This window comes from Kryptolebias marmoratus, linkage group LG3, assembly GCF_001649575.2.
Source record: "Kryptolebias marmoratus isolate JLee-2015 linkage group LG3, ASM164957v2, whole genome shotgun sequence".
NCBI lineage: Eukaryota > Metazoa > Chordata > Actinopteri > Cyprinodontiformes > Rivulidae > Kryptolebias > Kryptolebias marmoratus.
Genome location: NC_051432.1, coordinates 1,245,064 through 1,263,564, shown reverse-complemented (window position 1 = coordinate 1,263,564; position 18,501 = coordinate 1,245,064). Strand labels below are relative to the sequence as shown.

Here is an 18,501-nt window from a genome sequence, read left to right as displayed (position 1 = left end):
TTAATTTTCTGATATGATGAATTTGAGATTTTCATTTGTTGTCATTTGTAATCATCAAAATTAAACGAAATAAACATTTGAAATATATGAGTTTGTATGTAATGTATGAATATAATATACAAGTTTCACTTTTTCAATGGAATTACTGAAATCAATCTACTTTTTCATGATATTCTAATTTTATGACCAGCACCTGTATGTTTCTTACCTGATTTTACTCTTTTAGATGGAAGAACCAGTAAGTATTAACTGAGAGTATCCCTTTCAGACAGGTAAAACTGTACAGGCCTGGACTGCAACAGTGTGTGGTTACTGTTATAAAAGCATGTAGTGACACATGGAGGTGACAGAGTTTCTAAAAGTTGCAGCTCTTTGGAAAAGTGTGCATATTTTACTGTCTACTCTGTTTAAGAATGAGTGTGAACTGCCTTGTGCTCAGTGTGGTATTTAAGAAATAACCAGGCTTAATATTTTTAGCTTTGGTTTATAAAAAAATGTGATCCTAACTTTGCTTTAATGTTGAGGGAAGAAATGGTAAGTAACACGTATGAGCTAGTCTGATGAAAATTTATATTTGCTTACAATAATTATCAACTGGTTTGTACTTTGTGGATGGAAAGACTAATGCTAAACAAGTATGTAAAAAAGCTTGGGGATGTGATTTCTTCTTCAATGTAAAATACAATAAACTAAAACAATGTATTGTACATTTTTAAGTATGACAGTGAGTTCAGAAAGTATTCAGACCTTCACTTTTTACAATTTTATGTTCTAGCCTGGTGCTACAATTATTTAAATTCTTTTTTTTTTTTCAATAATCTACACCCAGTACCCCATAATGACAAAGTAAAAAACAGAATGTGATAAAATGTAAATTTAATAAAATGAAAAACACTTAAATCATCTTAGTTTAATTTGGTTTATGGAAGTTAAAGCAGGATTGTAAGCAGTTTCTGCTTGGAGTCTTTTTGAGTTTGATGCAACAAGTTTTGCACATCTAAAATGGAGAATCTTCTGCCATTCTTCTTTGCAAATCCTCTTAAACTGAGTCTGGTGGGATAGGAACCGTTGATGGAGCAATTTCAGGTCTCCCTGGAGAGGTTTTGTAGGGTTCAAGTCAGAGTCACTGTCATGTTGGAGTGTGAACCTTCAGCTCAAACTGAGATCCTGAGTCCTGAGGAGCAGGTTTTCATTAAGGATATATCCCTGTATTTTGCTTCATTCATTTTTCCCTTACTCTAACTAGTCTCCCAGTCCATGCAGTTGAAAAGCACCCATGCAGCATTATGCTGCTACCACCATGCTTCACTGTGGAGATGGTGTTGGGCAGGTGATGAGTGGTGCCTGGTTTCCTCCAAACATGACTTTTAGAATTGAGAGCCTTGGTGTTATCAAACCAGAGAGTCTTGTTCCTCACAGAGTGAAGTGTTTTGCGCTAAAGAGAGGCTTCGGTCGAGCCACTCTGCCAAAAGGCCCACATTGGTGGAGGCTTCTAGTTCTGCTTATCCTTCGAGAACTGAGTCCCATCTCCACACAGAATCTTTGAAGCTCAGTGATCATCAGACTCTTGGTTACCTCTCTCACTAAGGCCCTTCTACCTTGACTGCTCAGTGTGGTGACCAGCTCGTAAAAAGAGTTGTGTGTTGTACCGAACCGCATCCATTTGAGAACTATGGAGGCAACTGAACTCTGAGAATCCTTTAGTGAAGCAGAATGATTTTTATAGCCTTCCCCAATTTGTTTCTTGTAACAACCTGGTCTTGAAGCTCTGCAGGCAGATCCTTTGACTACATGGTGCTTTTGGCTCTAATATTCATTGTCAGATAGGAGGCCCTGTACAGAGAGATGCGTTCTTTTCCAGATTATGTCCAATCAATTTAATTTACCACAGGTGGGGTCTGAATAGTTTTTGTAACTACTGCAGGGTATACTGCATATTGCGTTTTTAAAGACAGCAGAATTAGTTTTTAATGTTCCAAATAATAACATTCCTGGTTCTAATTATTCTTTTTTTTAATTAAGAGGAGAACAATATCCTTTATGAGGGTTATTTATATTTGAAAGTTGTCCAGTCAGAACTACTGTTAAATATAAGTGTTTCAGTTCTGGGAGGTAAATTATGATGAGTTGAGAACTAAGAAATCAGCATTTTGGTTTAAAAACGCTTTAAAATTTAAATTAATTGTGGATTATGTTGTTATGTGATGTTTATTGTGAAGTAATGAATACTTTTTAAATAGTAAAAAAGGGGTGAACAAGCTTATGCTTCCTACTCTTTTTGATCACATTATGTATTGACTGAGTCACAACCTGTAACCTAAAAACAATTGTTTCAAGAAGTACAAATAAATTCAAGAATGACGGCAACAGGCCAAATAACTTAACCAACACTGAACCCTGTAGGAAGGTGTCAAAGAAAAATGCAGGGGTACTCTGTACAGAACAAGAGGCTTTAGCAGGAAAATAAATAAATGTGAATGCAAATAAAGCTTGTTTCTTAAAGTCACATAAACCTGAGAAAGTTCTGACAAAATCAAAATGGGTAAAAACAAATTATATGAAATTATTACCATTTTGGTCAAACCTTAAAATACAGTTAAGCACAATCTCATGTTTTATTCTGAGATCTCCTGAGATGTGTTACTGCTTGAAGTATGTGATGGGGATGATTCATAACTACTACCACGTCAAATTTTGGCCTAATACTGTTAAAGTTCAAAAAGTTAAAGCTTTTTTTGTGTTGGCTAATGACAATTAGCTGTGGCAGCCATCTTGAATTGGGATGACTCCAAAAGTTCATCAGTTGTAGATGTACAAAAATGGTCACGTTCTGAAAGATTCATTAGAAACCTATCCAGTAGTTGAAAAGATATGCTAACAAACAGTTAACTGTGAAAGACATAGTTCCAAAGTAAGGTCTTCCATGATCAGTTAGCACTCAGAGAATAAATTGGGGATGACTCTCAACTACTACCACACCAAATTTTAGTTTGTTTTAGTTTTTTAGTTTAGTTTTTTATTTTGAGTTGTGGCCATTTTTGTATTTGTTAAGGCTGCCTAGCTATGGTGGCCATCTTAAATCATATTGATTTCAAAAGTTAATGAGCTGCAAAAACAAAAAACATTATCACCCTTTAGGCAGATGTTAATTATTTTCTCCTGAATGATTCTAACATTTTTTGTTCTTCAAATATAGCATGATGCTTACTGACCAAAGACAGAGAATTAGTATGAAATGCATGTGTTTTCCTTTATTACACCATGCTGTATTTACACTTCAGACTTCAGCTGAGTTTTACTGAAACATATTTAATTTTACTGTTCTTTCCTAAGTGACCAATTTTGCATACATTGTAGGAATTTGAACTGGATGTGGTGGCCATAGTGAATGACACGGTGGGAACGATGATGACTTGTGCATATGAGGAACCTACTTGTGAAATTGGACTGATTGCAGGTGAATCAGACATCTTCTCATTTCATTTATATTACTTTAAGGGAAAAGGTATTGTATAAATATTTGTTAAGTCAAAACTACTTAGCTAAGTATTTCTTAAGACGTTTCGATGTTCTGAATGGTGCCCACAAATAAAAACAACTACCATTATTGTTATTGGTGTTGAGATCCTGAGATTTACCAGCTGTTGCTGTGTCCGAACAGGCACAGGAAGTAACGCCTGCTACATGGAAGAGATGAAAAACATTGAGATAGTGCCGGGAAATGAGGGTCGTATGTGTGTGAACATGGAGTGGGGGGCCTTTGGAGATAATGGCTGCCTGGATGACATCAGGACGATTTACGATCAGGCAGTGGATGAGAACTCACTCAATGAAGGCAAACAAAGGTCAAGAGTACAAACAATATTTTTAGATTTAAATAAAATAGTTTTATGTAATTTTTCATTTTAAACAGACTGTGAAATCATAAAAGTAAATATAAAAGTTTCTCTGCCTTACTATCCTCATTGATGCAACTGATCTTGTTTGAATACACCTCAGATATGAGAAGATGTGCAGTGGAATGTACCTGGGTGAAATTGTGCGGCAGATTTTAATCGATCTAACCAAGCGTGGTTTCCTCTTCCGGGGACAAATCTCAGAGACTCTGAAGACCAGAGGTATCTTTGAGACAAAGTTCCTGTCACAAATAGAGAGGTGAGTCATTTCCTAGTTTTTACTGAGTGTTATTCATCTATATAGTTCCAGAGGCTGTTTGCCAAGTCAAATCAGTAATTAATTATTCAATTGGGCAAACTTATCTTCCACAATAAAAGGTGAAATTTGTTTTAAAAATTACTTAATATCAATATATTCAAAGTTATGCTGTATAAATGTATACTTTTACTATATATTACAATCAGTTGGCGAAAACATTCAAATCAATATGCAATGTGAACAAATCTGAGCATTTACAAACAAACAAAATATGGTGTTGGATTACTGCCAGTTTGCGTTTACTTTCGATTATTCACAAAGAGAAATCAATGGATTATAAAAAAGATATATTTAAAGCTGGAAAGTCACTATCTTGACCACACCATGGGATACATTAGCTATATCAAAAAGTTTCTTTCAGACAATAAATTAGAGCATATTAGAGCAGCATCCATCTTGGATTTTACCATGAAACATTTAAAGTCAAAATTTACAACAAAACTAGTTCAGCAGTAAATAATGAATGAAGAATGCATCCCAATTAAGCTTTTTACTTCCACTTCCACTAGTTTTCACTGATTTTCATACAGGGTTAAAAACAAAGCTGCAGCCATTTGAGATAACATTTGAGCACTAATAACTAAAAAATGCACTTTTTGAGCATTGCAATACTGTTAAGTGGTAAATGATCTCAGCTTTTTGGAGCCCTCTTCACACAGGATGTCCACCCCACTATAAAATAAAAAATCAGCCAAAAACATGGATGGTCTTTGTAGGGTCATGGTGACGTTTTTGAGTGTGTGTTAAGAACACAGTGGGCTTTCCATTGTATTTGATAGGGTGAACTTTGTGCATTTTGAAAACTACAGCAAGTTTGTGGTGATTGATCATCATGATGACATTGTATCAGAGATCAAGGTGGAGCAAGGAGGCAGCATGACCATGATGTCAGCTTACTTGCACTGGCGTTGTCAGCAATTTGAAACAGAGCTAACCATGTTGGCCTCATGCCACGATCGCGATAACACCATGGAAACAACCTACGTAGCTCAGTTGTGATACCTGTCGTGGAAGTGTCGCAATAGTGGGGCAAGATCTTCAAGCACATTCTGATGCAGTCTGAAAGTCATGCCAGGGGTGTGTAGAGCAGGGACACATCTCAGGTAAGCAAATAATTTTTAGGGAAAACCCTTTTTGACAAGAACTAAGAGCCTAGCAGCACCATGACTGCATGACTGAACCATGACACTGAAGGAGGGTTATCAAATTTGATGTGATTCAGCCACGTTCTAAGACAGGGGTGTCAAACTCAATTTCATCGAGGGCCACTTCCACATATTGGCCACCCTCAACGGGCCACATTGATGGTATAATCAGGTGCAGTCCTCCCGACTGCAACTTTTAGATGCATCCCTGCTAAAACACACCCCAGACAAAAGGCTGACTTCCTTCATTAGCAGCAACTGAATTCTGCAGAGGCCTAGTAATGAGTCAATGATCCAGGTGTGTTAGAGAAGGAACGCATCTAAAGTTGCAGAGTGGTCGCTCTGGAACACTGGACTCGGGCACCCCTAGCATAAATGTATGAAAATCCAATGTTAAAAATAAATTAAACAACACCTCATGTTGTTAAATAACTGATTTTACGTATTCAAGTTTTAAATATTACATTTGAGTTTGCCTGGATGTAAAATGACTGCTCAGTTTAAAAATTATAATATTTAAATCAGTGTTTAAAGGTAAGCAAAGAATAAAAACAAGTTTTGATATTAGCGCTCATCTTCATTCAAAAACATTTTTTATTTATTACAAAACCAACATGTATTTCACATAACAGCAAAACAATTGTGTCCTTGAACAGCTGATCCCTCTTCATCCTGACACCAGCTCACACACATCCTCATTCAGAGGGCATGTTCTGTAAATAAACACAAAACAAAACACGAGCAAAATCAATAAATTATATGCATATTTGTATACTTAGTCTTGGTTTTACATCAATTCTATTTTAATTCAGTTTGTTCGTGCTTACCGATGTTTTCTGGCTCGATGTCTGGCACCGTTTTCCCCTGGTCAGTTTGTCGATGTCTGGTTTTAGTTCTTACGCTGTGGCAATCCGCAAAACGGCGTGGAGGTTTTCATCAGTTAAACGAGATCTGTGCTTAGTTTTGTTTAAATTCATTATTGAAAACATCTGCTTGCTTTCACCGCTGCATCATTTTTGGCTGTGGCTTTTGTAAACAAATTCTGCTGCAATTACAATCTGCCTTTTAAATCTGATGCAATTTTTTGTTTTTCTTGAAGACTAAATTTGGCGAACTTAGCTCCGTGTTTGGTTTCAAAATGCCGACGTATATTCTATTCTTTCACGACAGACACTGTCCCAGAACACAAAAGACATACTGGTTTTTCACCATGAAGTACAAAAAGGTATTCATTTTCCCATCGTTCATGAAACAGTCTCCCTTGTAAATTGATTTTTCTTTTCTTGGACATCTTGATGCTAGCTTAGCTTGTCAATGTCTCAATCTTATTCGCTGGGAAAATCAATAATCAGCTTGAGGTGACTCTGCTGCACTCTAGAGGCGAGAAGTTGTAATGTTGGCTGGTAACAATCGTAATGCATTATGGGAGATGTAGTCTGTAGTCAATTTGTGCTTAAAACCTATTTTAAGTCAATTACGGGCCTATAAAACGCTGGGGGGGCCACATAAAATGACTTGGCGGGCCACATGTGGCCCGCGGGCGTTGAGTTTGACACATGTGTTCTAAGAGGTTGTGTAGGGCGTATCAAGGTGGAGGGTAATTTACAGATAGACCTGAAAAACCACACCACATTAAAACATTTTTATTTAACTGGGGATTATCAAACAGGTACCTTGAGTTTTTAATGCTTTTATAATTAAAACCAGCAAATATAAAAAACTAATGCCACAGTACTGTACAGAAATGTGTTTGTAAATCTTTATATAAAGCAGGGTTTCCACCAGCGTATTATAAGCCTGGCAGGTGACCCTTGTTTATTATAAATACGTCATTTTTTATACACATTTGTTTTCCACCCACTCTCCTAAAACCGCTACCTTTATCTACCTCACCGCGTGAGGGTGCGCGCGCCAACAGTGATGCAATCGCGTTGTCCCCGCCCCTGCGCAAAGGTCCTGCGCGGTGTTTCATGCACCTTTAGTAAATTGGGGCAGGCAGCGCGTGCCACGCTCCGTTCATAATGGACGATTTTGCTGCTCTAGCGGAGCTGGTTCGCCTGTATCAGCATTTATATGATCCCTCTGTGAGAGATCAGAAAGATAATTAAACGGCTCAAAACTCACTGAAGGAGATTACTGCAGCCGATAAAAAGGAGTGTTTATAGAAATATTAGTCCTATGATGGGCGAATCACAAAAGCACTAAAGCAAATAAATCAATAAAAGTCAAACTGAATGCTTTAGGTTTAAACATCCTCTCTGTATCACAGCCAGAAACAACAGCTCTTCCTCTTCCTCCTGAATACATGTAAAGAATATCAACATAAAAGCACTAGCTTAACCAGCATTGCTCACTAAAAAGGTAGTATGCAGTGAAACAACACACTGAAGAATGAATGAAGGGAGATGCTATGGTTTAAGCTTACCTTAGCCTCTGGGAACAGCTGAGACGTATCCAGTGACTCCTCTGTTGCTGGATGACCTCTGACTCGCTCTGACCCGCCTTTTCTTGCTTCACAGTGATCGTCTGGCACTGCTGCAAGTCAGGGCAATCTTACAGCAGCTGGGACTCGACAGCACCTGTGATGACAGTATTATTGTCAAGGAGGTGTGTGGCACAGTGTCCCGCCGTGCCGCGCAGATCTGTGGAGCCGGCATGGCTGCTGTTGTGGACAAGATCCGTGAGAACAGAGGACTGGACCACTTGGACGTCACCGTGGGCGTTGACGGCACCCTCTATAAGCTGCACCCACAGTAAGATCCAGGATAGAATTAGCCGAAAAGGCATGCCTGTAGGAAGAGATTGCTATTCTCTTCCTGAAAGCCTATCATACAGTTAAAAAAGTAAGTGGCCTTAGATGAGCAAACTACAGCTGGAGAGATCACTGTTTCTTATGGAATGGGAAAATATGATCTAAATGATGAAGAATCGCTTCTCACACATTACGATTTGAAAGCTTTTTGTTTTTGTGTCAGATTTACCAGTTTTAATACAGCACCCAAAAGGACACCAAAATGTTTTGTTCTTTTGTACACTGAAAGTGAAAACCAGACTAGCTCTTTTAACTTAAATCCATATTCAGTTATCCAGCTGATGTAATCTCTTGGGATTTGTTTGTTGTAAAACATAAATCCCAGCCATAGGTTTTGCCTATACTGGACAGGATTTTTTTCTTCAAATCGGATTTGAGGAGTAAACTGCCTGGTAAACTCAGTTTCTTGTCACTGTCTTCCCTCAGCTTCTCTCGGATCTTCCTGCAGACAGTGAAAGAACTTGCTCCCAAATGTGATGTCAACTTCCTGCTGTCTGAGGATGGCAGTGGTAAGGGAGCTGCTCTCATCACTGCCGTGGGCTGCCGCCAGAGAGAGCTGGATGCACAGCATCACTGAGCAGATCCCTCCTGTCGGCTTACAAAAACTACCTGCTGCTCCACCGTGACCTTCATCCACTGCACAGCCCAGATCCATCTCACCTTGGCAGCCGTGACTCCACCTCTGCCCCATTCAGAGAGACATGCTGCATGCATAGAGTTAAAACTGAAGATCCAAATATTTATTTATACTGCCAGAGTGTTTATTATTTCCCTGTTTGTACATTTTCTCGATAGCTTATTAATAATCTGATAAATCAAAACTCCTTAGGTGTGCAATATTTGTGTACTGCTAATTTTATTTTTATATGGAGGCAAATATATAACTGTGTTTATATAGCTGAAGCCACTTTGAATCCCAGAAGTTCTAAGGATTTTGCACCATACATTAGTTAACGTCTGCACTTTTTATATGAGCGCTACAACAATGGCATTTTAGCGTAACAAATAACAAACGATGGACATCATTCTTACAGAACGATGAAACTTGTTTTTACAGCTCGTTACGAGCTCACTTAAATCGGGTTGAATACAAGAGTCACGGCTGTTAAAATCATCTTCAACACACTCACACGATGTGCTAGGCTACTAATCCTTGTTTGTGTAACTGTCAGTGTCGCTTGCATATTCAAATATTCCATTTACTCCTTAAAAGCGGACAAGGTAGAGAAAGGAAGTGTTAGCGTATCTTATTAGTATTTGTGATTTAATATACTTTTGGTGTTGTGATGAATCCCAAGTCTATTCCTTGTATGTGCAAAGAATAAACATTTACTGGGTCCTAAGAACAGAGTGAATACAAGTGCTTTTGTGTGTACTTGTGGCTGAGTGTCAGTGTGTCCTAATGTGATGATCTGTAGCTTTAATGTGCAAAGCTCTGCGAAGACTGCATGCCTCACTGCAAAACAAAGACAAGTGCGGATTCATTTTCTAAATAAATTAGTGACCCGATCAACTCATCAAATCATAGATCATTAAATTATATTCTTTTTTCAAAAAAAAAGTCTATAAGGCAGTAGCTAGCAGTATGCTTGGGTTCGTCTCAACTTGAACTAGAACTAGAACATTTTAATGTCTGAAAATGAAGCAACTGACTTCTCCGGTCGTATGTTGAAGTCATATATGATTTTTTACAAATGAGAGCAAATGGATTATTAGGATAGAACAGTTAAGGAAAATATTTCATGATGATACTTGTAGTTTCAAAAAACTGAAGGAAACTATATGTTTTATTGCAAACATTTGACTGACTGATTATGCAGCTAAATATTATAATTCAAAGAATATCAAAAAAATGTGGATTTTGTTAAATTGAAACATCACCTTTGTGACAATTATACAGTGAATTCTCATTTTTTGAACTATGTTAAATATTGCCTGCAATGTTTTTGCCTGTGTGTGATCTTGTGTTCGTCTGTACAGTTAGAAAAATATCTCATGATTCACTGAACAAACTTTAATAAACCTTTCACAAAGTAACTATTGGGTTGACATCTACAACTGACTGACTTTTGGAGTTGACTTAATTCCAGATTACAGACTGAAATTAACTCTGTTAGCGAAATATCTCACCAATAACTTAATGGTTTTTAATGAACCGTTCATGACTGAACCTGCACCTATAACTGATTATCTTTTAGACTCAGCCAAATTTAAGATAGTGCCACAGCAAAAACTGTATAACACAGCCAATTTTACAGATATTAAGCTAAGATTTGGTGTGGTAGTAGCTGACCATCATCTCCAACATGCACACAGCAACAAAACATCGCACAACATATTTGCTTAAAGCCTTGAAATGAACTGTTGGAGTCCTCTCTATTTGTCTAATTGCAAAATCACCCATGACCCACTGGACGGATTTCAATGGAATGCTCAGTAAGTAATTATTGGCTGTATCTAAAACTGATTAACTTCTGGAGACAGCTACTACAGCTAATCAGACTTGGCCTACAGAAAAATTCCTATAACTTATGCTGTTTTACAGATAGTGAGCTAAAACTTGGTCTGGTAGTAGCTGACACTAGCAAATTATGCGCATGATATCTCAATACTGCATGAGAACGTCAATATTGACCCACCCCCTTAGTGTACTACATCCACCCTTCGGCTAAGCCCGCATCCAGGCAGACTTTGGTGAAGTATTTACCCACAATTCATTGCTGCTTGTGATGTTTTGAATTTTTTTTTATTATCTTTATTGACAATGAAAGGGTTTTGAATTAAACGGCAGAAATATTGTACTGGCACCTTCTTAAAATGCCAATGGATGTTACAGTTAAAACGCAGAGACGCAAGTCAATGACGTAATTCTTTTGTCTCAATTCTCCAATGTCTGCATGCTTGTAACCTGCGCACACAAACCCTTATATGCACTTCGACTGAGTACACACTTCATAGAAGGGCGTAGGGTGTAGTGCAAGTATTGGGACTGGGCCTCAAACTCTGGCATGAAAGATGGCAGGCCATACATCTACATTTTCCTTCAAGAAATACTAGGCCTTTAATTCAAACTACAATTATGCCTTTTGTGGTAATTTTTGACATACATGTACTAACAAAATTAACAATTCATCCCCTTTCAAATGGCTACACATGAATACACTTGGTGTGTGTGTGCTTTAAACACCCAGGAACAGAAGCAAAACTCAATCTGACAGCAGCATTTAGATTTGAATCATTTTGTTTCTTACCTCCAAGTAAAACGAATATATTGCGTCCGTTGTTTTCAAACTACTGCCAGATTCTCACAAATAACGACAAACTAAAGACCAGATCAGGTTTTAGACAATAACCCGTGCGTTTGCGTTTCCTTGAAGGTGTGTGGGTGGTGTGTTTGCATGCATATCCAGGCGTTCTTGTCTCAACTGTGGGTGGTATGTGGGCTTGTGGGAAAAAAAACAAACAAACTGTATTTGCCCTACTTCGTGAAGAATATGAGTCTGCATGTATGAATTTAAGAAAAGCGCTGCATGAAAAAGAAAATAATAAACTCACAGACATATTTTGGGTGGCGTTATTTAGGAGAAAAACTCCACATCGCTTTCTGTGACTCTCCCCTGCGTGTGTAGCTGCCAGTGTGTGTCCGTGTGCATTAGTGTTTGTTGGAGCTCTCACCAGGCTGGGTGCTTTACATGAGGGCTTCCTGCTGCATCCATCTGACTAACTAACAGGCGCCCAACTGTCACTGCATATGTCATCGGTAAGTAGTCGCGACTAAATTACACGCAGTGACATCTGAAATGTACTAAACTGGAGTGTGGCGTTAACCCACTCCGAGCAGAAAACGTAGCCCGTTAGCTTCTGTCATGCTAATTTTACTAGTTGTATCTTTGGCAGTTTGAGCTAGCTAGTAATCCATCTCGGTTAGCATTATTGGAGCTTGGGGAGCGAACTCTGTGAGCGGCACTAGGTACTGTGGCAGGTATATTTCTGCATATAACACTTAAATCCGTGTTTCACTAAATAGCGAGTCCTAGTTTGCACGTATAGGTGTTAGTATTTCGTACATTTTTTCGCGCGAAACCTCAGCGGGCTAATGTCAACAGCTAACGCTAGCTAACGTTAGCCTGGTACCGTTAACCTGTTTGCTCATTGCGCATTCGTTGGTTCAAAATATTGTTAGTAATAAACCTTCACAGACTCCACTAACGAAATGTTCCTATTTGTTAGTGCACTACCCACTACCTCAGTCCTGGTGCCCGCCTTTTCACAGCTAACAGTAAAAATGTCTTTTGCTTTGCGTTACCGACCACTAACTGCGTGGAATGGCCAAGTAAGCTGACCCAAGGAGCCACTGACTGGACTCGCGCAAAAGCACGTGCTGTCATTTGTCCGAAACAGGTGTTTCCCGATGATGCACGCGACTAATTTGATGATTAACCCGTCGCTGCTCAGTTACAGCTGCAATAAGTGGTCTGAAAAATAAATATGTCAGTGAAAGAAAATGTTACTCATTGCTCCAAAAAAAGGTACAGTTTGGATTTTGGTATAAATGTGCAGTATTTAAAAAAATATTTTAATAAAAATATAAAGTATGCAGTCTACAGTGTGGTTTTAAAATAGTAACCACTGTCAGCCATATTTTCTGTCTCATAAAGGATATTTCCAATAGTACATTGCTTGGTCAAGCCAAATGTTGCTGAATTACAACAAAAAGAGTTTGCAGTTTTTACCTTTTAGGAAGCGGGAGTGTTTCGCTGTTTGCCAAATGCTATATTCAAATTATTACGGGTTGACTTGTCAACAAGTGTTTCCTGAGTTGGTAATTGTTTTATTTTGCTGTTTTTGCAGGTGCAGTGAAGGTGGTGAAAACAAACCAACACAAGCTACCGCCCACCTCAGAATAACAAAGGCAGCTCCTCCATCCATTTAGTCACAGCAGAGAAGCAGCTCATCTAACTCATGACAGTTTGAGCCACGAGGCCCGCTTCGTGGCTCATGCACTGTATCTGTTTCCCTCCCTGTCCACCTTATACCTCAAGCTGACGCAAAACCCAAGGCACCTAGCTCCCCACCCCCACTCCCACCCCGCCCCCAGTGATTCGCCCCCTCCTGCCATGGTGTCCGGCACAGAAACCGTGCACTACATCCATCTGCACAATTCCAGCCAGTCAGTTCTGGAAGCCCTGCGCACCCAACGGCGCGAGGGCCTCTTCTGTGATGTGACCGTGCGGATCCACGATGCCTCGCTGCGTGCCCATGCCTGCGTCCTGGCAGCTGGCAGCCCCTTCTTTCAGGACAAGCTGCTGCTGGGCCACTCTGAAATCTCTGTGCCGCCGCTGGTGCCTGCTGAAACTGTGAAGCAGCTTGTCGATTTCATGTACAGCGGCTCACTGGTTGTGCTGCAGTCACAGGCCCTCTGCATCCTCACAGCTGCTAGCATCTTGCAGATTAAGACGGTCATTGATGAGTGTACCCAGATCATCTCTCAGAGGAAGGCGGCGGCAGGGGCAGCAAGTGCAGCTGCTGCAGCAGCCGCAGCAGCAGCTGCAGGGGCCGGGGCAGGAGGGGGGATGCTTGGAGGGGTTCTCCCAAAACAAGAAGAACGTGCCATGGGCAAAGGGAGAGAGAGTGGCAGCAGTGGAAGCTGCTCTGTTAGCAGCACAGGTGGGGGCGGTGGTTACGCAAACTTCTCTAATTTCATGGCTGAATGCGGGGGTGGCAACATGGCAGGGGGGCTGGGGGGTGCCAGCGTTAGTGTCAGTGAGAGCGGCCCAGGCCCCATGGATCAAAGTAGCACTGTAAGTCTGATGGCGCTGGGTGACATGGGGCCCGGCTCCATGTGTGGCGGTGATGGGATGGGAGCAGGGCCCGGTACAATCCTCATGAAGCAGAGCTCAAGCTGTACTCAGGATGTAAGGTACAAGCTCCGAGACCTGTTGGCCCAGACGGCCAACGGCGCGAGCACCAGTAGCACAGGGAACCTCTCCGCGGGCTGCAACTCCGGTGTGGCCAGTGTGGACAGCATCGGCAGGGACAACCTCCGCAGCAACACAACTGACCTCTCTGATGACCTCGTGGGGATAGACAGGTACAGCGAGGAGGAGGACTTGGACGGGAGAGAGCGAGGAAGAGATGGAGACAGAGACAGGGGGGCGAGCCACAGCCGCAAGCAGAGGCAGCCGCTAAGACTCCAGGTAGGGGGATAAGGGGAAGGGTTGCTATGGTTACAGCTTTCAGGCATGCAGAGCTGCAACATTTTCCATTTCTGTCTTTATATGCTTTTCCCTCTTCTCACACTGCATTGGCGTATATCGCTGAGATGTTTCTGCACTTTGCAAAATTGAATCTGTCGTCTCATCTTCAGCAGTCACCTCCTTGTTGATAATCTATGGACTTCTGCATATTAACTGTAGGTCATTGCTCTTATTTGAACCTCCTTGAAGGGACTGTAGCTGGGTCAATGCGGTGTTCTTACAGACTTTCTGCTGCCTTTAAGCTCTGACTACAGTTGCATATTGGATTTGGTTTTTACCACTTAAAATTGACATGGACTTTTCTTTCTGCAGGTGCTTGGAGGAGAGGGAGTGGTGGTGAAAGATGAAGGGGTGCAGGACGCAGATGGGACCGTTTATTCGTTGGAGGATGGAAGGCGAGATCAAGAGCAGCAGGGCCCTCAGGACTCTTTGGCCAGCTTTGGACAGGTACATTAACTTACAGACAAAATGCAGAAGATTAAACCAACCTAAGGGTGTAATTAAAAAAAAACAATAGTTTTTAAATGTGAAATCCTACTGAAACTCGAAAGCCCACTTTTATTAAATATTTTAATAATTTATCAACCACTACATGGCAGAAGACACCTTTTGAAGCAATGTTTTTGCATTTTAAATGTTGAGCTTTGATTTTAAGGAGAAAAAAATCATCTGCTAAACCTGTTTTTTTTTTAAAGATTTGCTTGCATTTGGTTTCTAATCAGCATTTGTGTCACAAGTCCTGAAGTAAGTAGAGAGGGAAACACGGTGGAGCAGATTTATGCGGCAGCCTGCTGTATACTGCAGACTACACAAGGAACATCTGCTACAGAGTCAAAAGGATTCAGCTTTGTCTTTCAGTTTTCTCCAAATAGCTGTAGATTAGGTCATGATTTGAAATTGAAAAATCTGCCTAGATTTTGTTTTAGCTGCTAAAACATTGGCAAATTCTAACAAAGCACTGTGGGCGAACATAAATAAATCTGACACTTTTAAAATAATTAAATCCTCCTTCTTAAGGTAGGTTTTTAATTTTTCTTTACAACACATGGCACAATGTAAAACATTTGGTTTTATACTAAAGCATAGACTCACCTCTTTACTCCTTAAACTACATTCTCTAAAAAAAGTTGTTGTTAATATAAAATGTTGAGTCTTTTAATCTTACAACAAATTTTTATTTTTGTCTAATTTAAGATCTATCTATCTATCTATCTATCTATCTATCTATCTATCTATCTATCTATCTATCTATCTATCTATCTATCTATCTATCTATCTATCTATCTATCTATCTATCTATCTATCTATCTATCTATCTATCTATCTATCTATCTATCTATCTATCTATCTATCTATGATAATAATAAACATATATGTTTTTCCCCACGTAAGTAATAAATAATTTCTCTGTAAAAGTGGACCTCAGCTGATCTTTTAGTCTAATAGGTCTTAAAAGGAGCAGAATCCCATAGTTGTTGGAAGTTTGAAAATTGTTTAACAGAAAAAAAAACCTATCTGGTTATTTGTTTGCATTACTGTGTAAAATGCGACATGTATTTTTATTTTCAGTATCAAATATGTGACCCATGCTGGCAAAAATGAGTCACAATGAGGGATTTTTCAATATTGAGTTGTTATTATTTTCAGATTCTCCATCATAAGAGATCAAAACAAAATTTGGTGGTTTATTACCTGGCTTGGCAACATGCTGCTTTTGTTTACTAGAGTAGTGGTTGGAAAACATGATTTTTTATTGGTGTAGACTGATGCCATCAAGTATTCCAATCGTACATTTAAATAGGGCAATGCCCAAGCTTCACGAGGATGCCAAACAGTAGGCAAAGTTCTAATGGTTATAGGACGAAGGATTATTTCTGAAGTCATACCAGTTAGAATACTTTTATTTAAAGGTAGATTAGGAAGATTATATGCTATTTTAGTTACCAGGATTGCTAAATGGTGTCTTAATTTACTCTTTTTATGCAAATTTCAGCTACGGCAAAATTCAATATTTTCACTTTTCTGGACTGCAGCCTAAGCTCATTCAGACTCATTTTACCAACACAGGTCACATATATTATCTGACTTACACGTGTGTAAATATTTATTGATATTGAGCAATTTGTTTTTGTCAACATGTCTGTTTATGCATGTGTAGGATAGGGCTAAACCAGGGGAGAAAAGAGAGATGTTATCTGCACTTATTTGGTGATAATGGTAGACACAGTGGGGAGATGGGAAACACTTAAATGCTTTGTTTTTTAAATGTTTCCACACATTTGATGTAAATATATTCTTAATATTTGAGGAAAGTTCAAGGACTTTGTCATTTCAGCTGTACATAAAACACAATGGAACAAAAAAGCTTTTTTTTTCTCACCAGAGTGAGTTCAACAAAAGACCTGACAGATGAAACAGGGCAGTTCTAAAAGCATTAAGAATGACTAATGTCTCAGTAGAAAAAAAAACTATAAAATTGACACAGATGTTGAAATTTATAACTATGGTTTAGATATGCAGTGTGGGATGGTGGAATCCAGTTTTTGATATTAAACTGTCCCCAAACTATACCACAATATACATTATCACCATCTGCATCTAATTTTTATAACACTTTAGGGGTTTCCAATAGATTTACGATTTTATAAGATGCAACACATAGCAGTTATGACTTTGTTCTTGTATCACACACACACAAACAAAGAAAAGAATGAATCGATGTTGGAGCAAAAATGTTATTTCTCTTATAAAGTTACCATGTCACATCTAAAGTTATATAAATACCAGCATATTGTCTTTGTCTGGTCTGAGCAGGGCACACAGCAGGTTTGCAGACCCTTATGTGGAGCTGAGAACCTGATCTGAAGGTGTGCTTTTAGCTCTTAGATTTCCACCAATGAGCAGGAAATCTAATCAATTACAGTAATTATTATGAGGGGGGGGGGTTATTGTCTTTGTGGATCACAGGCAGTAAAATCTGCTTCCGTTTGTTCTTCCATGTTGTGCCTTGCCACCTCTGCTGCATTCATATATATATATATATATATATATATAAAAGAGACTTCCGGACAATAACTGTTTATTAAATTGAGCTTATGCTGCTTCCCTCATGTTTTCAGCCTTTGCTCTAATGACCACTGCAATATTGCAATGCAGCAGCCATCATCATAAAAGGCTGCAATGATAGTAAGTACATAGTGGCATGTGTTATGTTTTGATGCATTTCAAAAACAGTACCATTGCTAGTTTTAGATATTCCAATATTCTGTACAGCCCAACCTTACTATGAATGGAATAATTACATGTTATTTAGTCACAAGTTAGTCTTTACAAATATAATCCCACTTCCAAAAAAGTTAGGATGAAGTATTAAATGTAAATAAAATAGAATCCAAAGATTTGCAAATCCCATAAATCCATATTTTTTTCACAGTGGATCAACATAGAAAATCAGTGGTGCCGGATTCATTTTCTAGGTGGGGGGCCACCGGAGTGTTTCGTCACCTTATTAATTTTACATGCATCGAATCATTGTCTAACATCAACAAAAATTGAATAATGAAACGCTTTTTCAGCTATGACTTTTTGTTCCAATATTTTATTATGAATAATGATTATTAGTTAAACCAACCAACAGCTTTATAAATGACCACAATAAAAGTAAACACAGGTAAATAACATGCGCATGGGCAGAGATGGAAGAATCCAACATCTGAGCAACAGGAATATACAAACGCTTGTGCGGCGGAACTAATTAAGAGCATTTGGTATTAAAACAGCATAAACTTTGTCAGACTTGGAACATATAACCAAACATTATATTAGTAAAAAGATTTCTTCCGAGGCTATTTATAAGTATGTCGCTCATTGTAAACTATTTACATCCTAATGACACTAATAACGACTAATGATAACAATAAGTTTCAGAGCTCAGTATTTTCCAAAGTATGCCTCCCTTCGCTGACTCGCGAAGCAGAAGCTGCGGCAGACTTTGCTGAGGTCCATGTTATCAGTCAAGTCTTTGTGTATATGCAGAAACAGAAGGTGATTGAGCCGCTGTTCTGTCATTGTT

At 39.1% G+C, this 18,501-nt stretch overlaps 2 protein-coding genes across 3 annotated transcripts in view; both read left to right on the top strand.

The window, feature by feature from the left end:
• LOC108245317 (hexokinase-1) overlaps positions 1–9,733 on the top strand; it is a 37,088-nt gene extending 27,355 nt beyond the window's left edge. Inside the window, exons 14-19 of one of the 2 annotated variants that reach the window (XM_017432121.2) lie at positions 227–238; positions 3,358–3,457; positions 3,662–3,845; positions 4,000–4,155; positions 7,880–8,113; positions 8,599–9,733. In XM_017432121.2, the coding sequence (XP_017287610.1) occupies positions 227–238; positions 3,358–3,457; positions 3,662–3,845; positions 4,000–4,155; positions 7,880–8,113; positions 8,599–8,749 (837 nt within the window). In that variant the 3' untranslated portion in view covers positions 8,750–9,733. The remainder of the gene's footprint in view (positions 1–226; positions 239–3,357; positions 3,458–3,661; positions 3,846–3,999; positions 4,156–7,879; positions 8,114–8,598) is intronic. The other variant, XM_017432122.2, reaches the window with a different exon arrangement.
• Positions 9,734–11,695: 1,962 nt separating this feature from the next.
• Positions 11,696–18,501, top strand: part of zbtb45 (zinc finger and BTB domain containing 45) — a 26,414-nt gene continuing 19,608 nt past the window's right edge. The window contains exons 1-3 of the mRNA XM_017432143.3: positions 11,696–11,932; positions 13,024–14,369; positions 14,742–14,876. Of these exons, the coding sequence (XP_017287632.1) occupies positions 13,290–14,369; positions 14,742–14,876 (1,215 nt within the window). The 5' untranslated portion in view covers positions 11,696–11,932; positions 13,024–13,289. The remainder of the gene's footprint in view (positions 11,933–13,023; positions 14,370–14,741; positions 14,877–18,501) is intronic.